This window comes from Austrofundulus limnaeus, unplaced genomic scaffold, assembly GCF_001266775.1.
Source record: "Austrofundulus limnaeus strain Quisiro unplaced genomic scaffold, Austrofundulus_limnaeus-1.0 Scaffold3, whole genome shotgun sequence".
Classification (NCBI taxonomy): Eukaryota; Metazoa; Chordata; class Actinopteri; order Cyprinodontiformes; family Rivulidae; genus Austrofundulus; species Austrofundulus limnaeus.
In genome coordinates this window covers 5,884,821-5,886,304 of record NW_013952405.1, presented here as the reverse complement: position 1 = coordinate 5,886,304, position 1,484 = coordinate 5,884,821, and the positions used below count along the sequence as shown (strand labels likewise).

Here is a 1,484-nt window from a genome sequence, read left to right as displayed (position 1 = left end):
GTGTGTGTGTGTGTGTGTGTGTGTGTGTGTGTGTGTGTGTGTGTGTTATTTTCCAGCTTGTGTTTTGTGTAAACGGTTTCTCAGGAGTCTTGTTGGTGCTGTTCAACTTGTTCTTCACGTTTTCTGCATGCAGTTTATGAAAGACCTCGCACAATGAAGTTGACAAAAAATTGGAACAAAAACTTTTTTATTGTGATCATTTGTAAATTAAGAACTAAATAAAGTGTGGAAATTGTCATCTCTTAAAGGGAAGGATATTGTAATGCTATCTTTAAATTATATATATTTTCTGTTTGTTTTTATTTGCTGTTTAAAAAGTCATGAATAACTCGACAAATAAAATGCAGTGACTGTATGTTTTTTGTGTGTGTGTGTGTAATGTGTGTGTTTGTGTGTGTTTAGCTKGTTTAACTCCAGTGTCATACAGCTCCTGCTTCACTCACCTGTTCTCTTGTCGCGGCTCTTCTTATCTGCCTCGGTCCATCTGAAATGCCAGCCTGTCAGGACAGCCAGGTATCTCTTGTTTCCGACCCACAGACTCGACTCCAGCCTCAGGTCGGTCTCCATCTCAACAGAATGCTTTTCTTCCCAATGATACCACGTCCCAAAGCACATTCCTGTTCACGTTTTACACCCATAACTTTTACATTTCTGAGAGGAAAAGAAAAACAAATGGAGGTCCCCAAGTCCTCAGTCAACAGTTTGTCCAAGTCCTTCTGTTTGTTTAGGACATGTGGAAGTTTTCCTCTGAACCCTTTTAGTTTGTCTTCGTAAAACACATTCAGGTAAAAACTGTTGTCGACACACTTGACAGCGGGTGTTTATTCTAAAAATATCCCCTCCGATCTGCTCCCTCCCCACACCTTACGACACCTGCTGGATTTGCATGTTGCAGCTGATTGGATGGAGGTTTACCTGAAGGACTGAGGAAGTTTACTTTGAATGTTTGAGAATTTTCCTCATGAACCAAGGCACAATCATTAAAAATATCACAACAAATAAAATTAATAAATAGTATATTTTTCTGTGTGTAAAAATAATATGTCAGTTTTGAATTGTGTTTCATAAAACTTTGTACGATTTGTTACCAAACAAGATGAGCTGCGGCATCGAAGTCCTTGTGAAATTTAATGTGCAACTGTTAAAGTGAGTCATATCATTTTTGACATCCTTTCTTTTTTAAACCCTTAGACAGTTTCATTGTGTCTAAAGGTTTTGAGAAAATATCAAGTTTATCTAATTTATCTAAAATCTATCAAATTTGTTGCTCCAGTGTTATTAGATATTTTTTGTCAAGCAATTGAAATTGGATTTCAGCAGAAACGTAATCCTTGACCCCAGCTCTCAGCTGTGTAATCTCTTTACTCGTACACATAATTAATCTATCGCTGTTAAAATGAAAGCCCATGAAGTCCAACATTTCACTGATCACATCAACTCTGTGGATGAATATATTAAGTTCACACGAGAGGATGTAAAAAATG

General features: G+C 37.2%; 1 protein-coding gene across 1 annotated transcript in view; it reads right to left on the bottom strand.

Moving 5' to 3' along the window:
- zgc:158263 (ceramide kinase family protein) overlaps positions 1–777 on the bottom strand; it is a gene marked incomplete in the record, with an annotated part of 5,566 nt that extends 4,789 nt beyond the window's left edge. Inside the window, 1 exon segment of the mRNA XM_014019363.1 lies at positions 444–777. Within this exon segment, the coding sequence (XP_013874817.1) occupies positions 444–615 (172 nt within the window).
- Between the last annotated feature and the right edge of the window lie 707 nt (positions 778–1,484).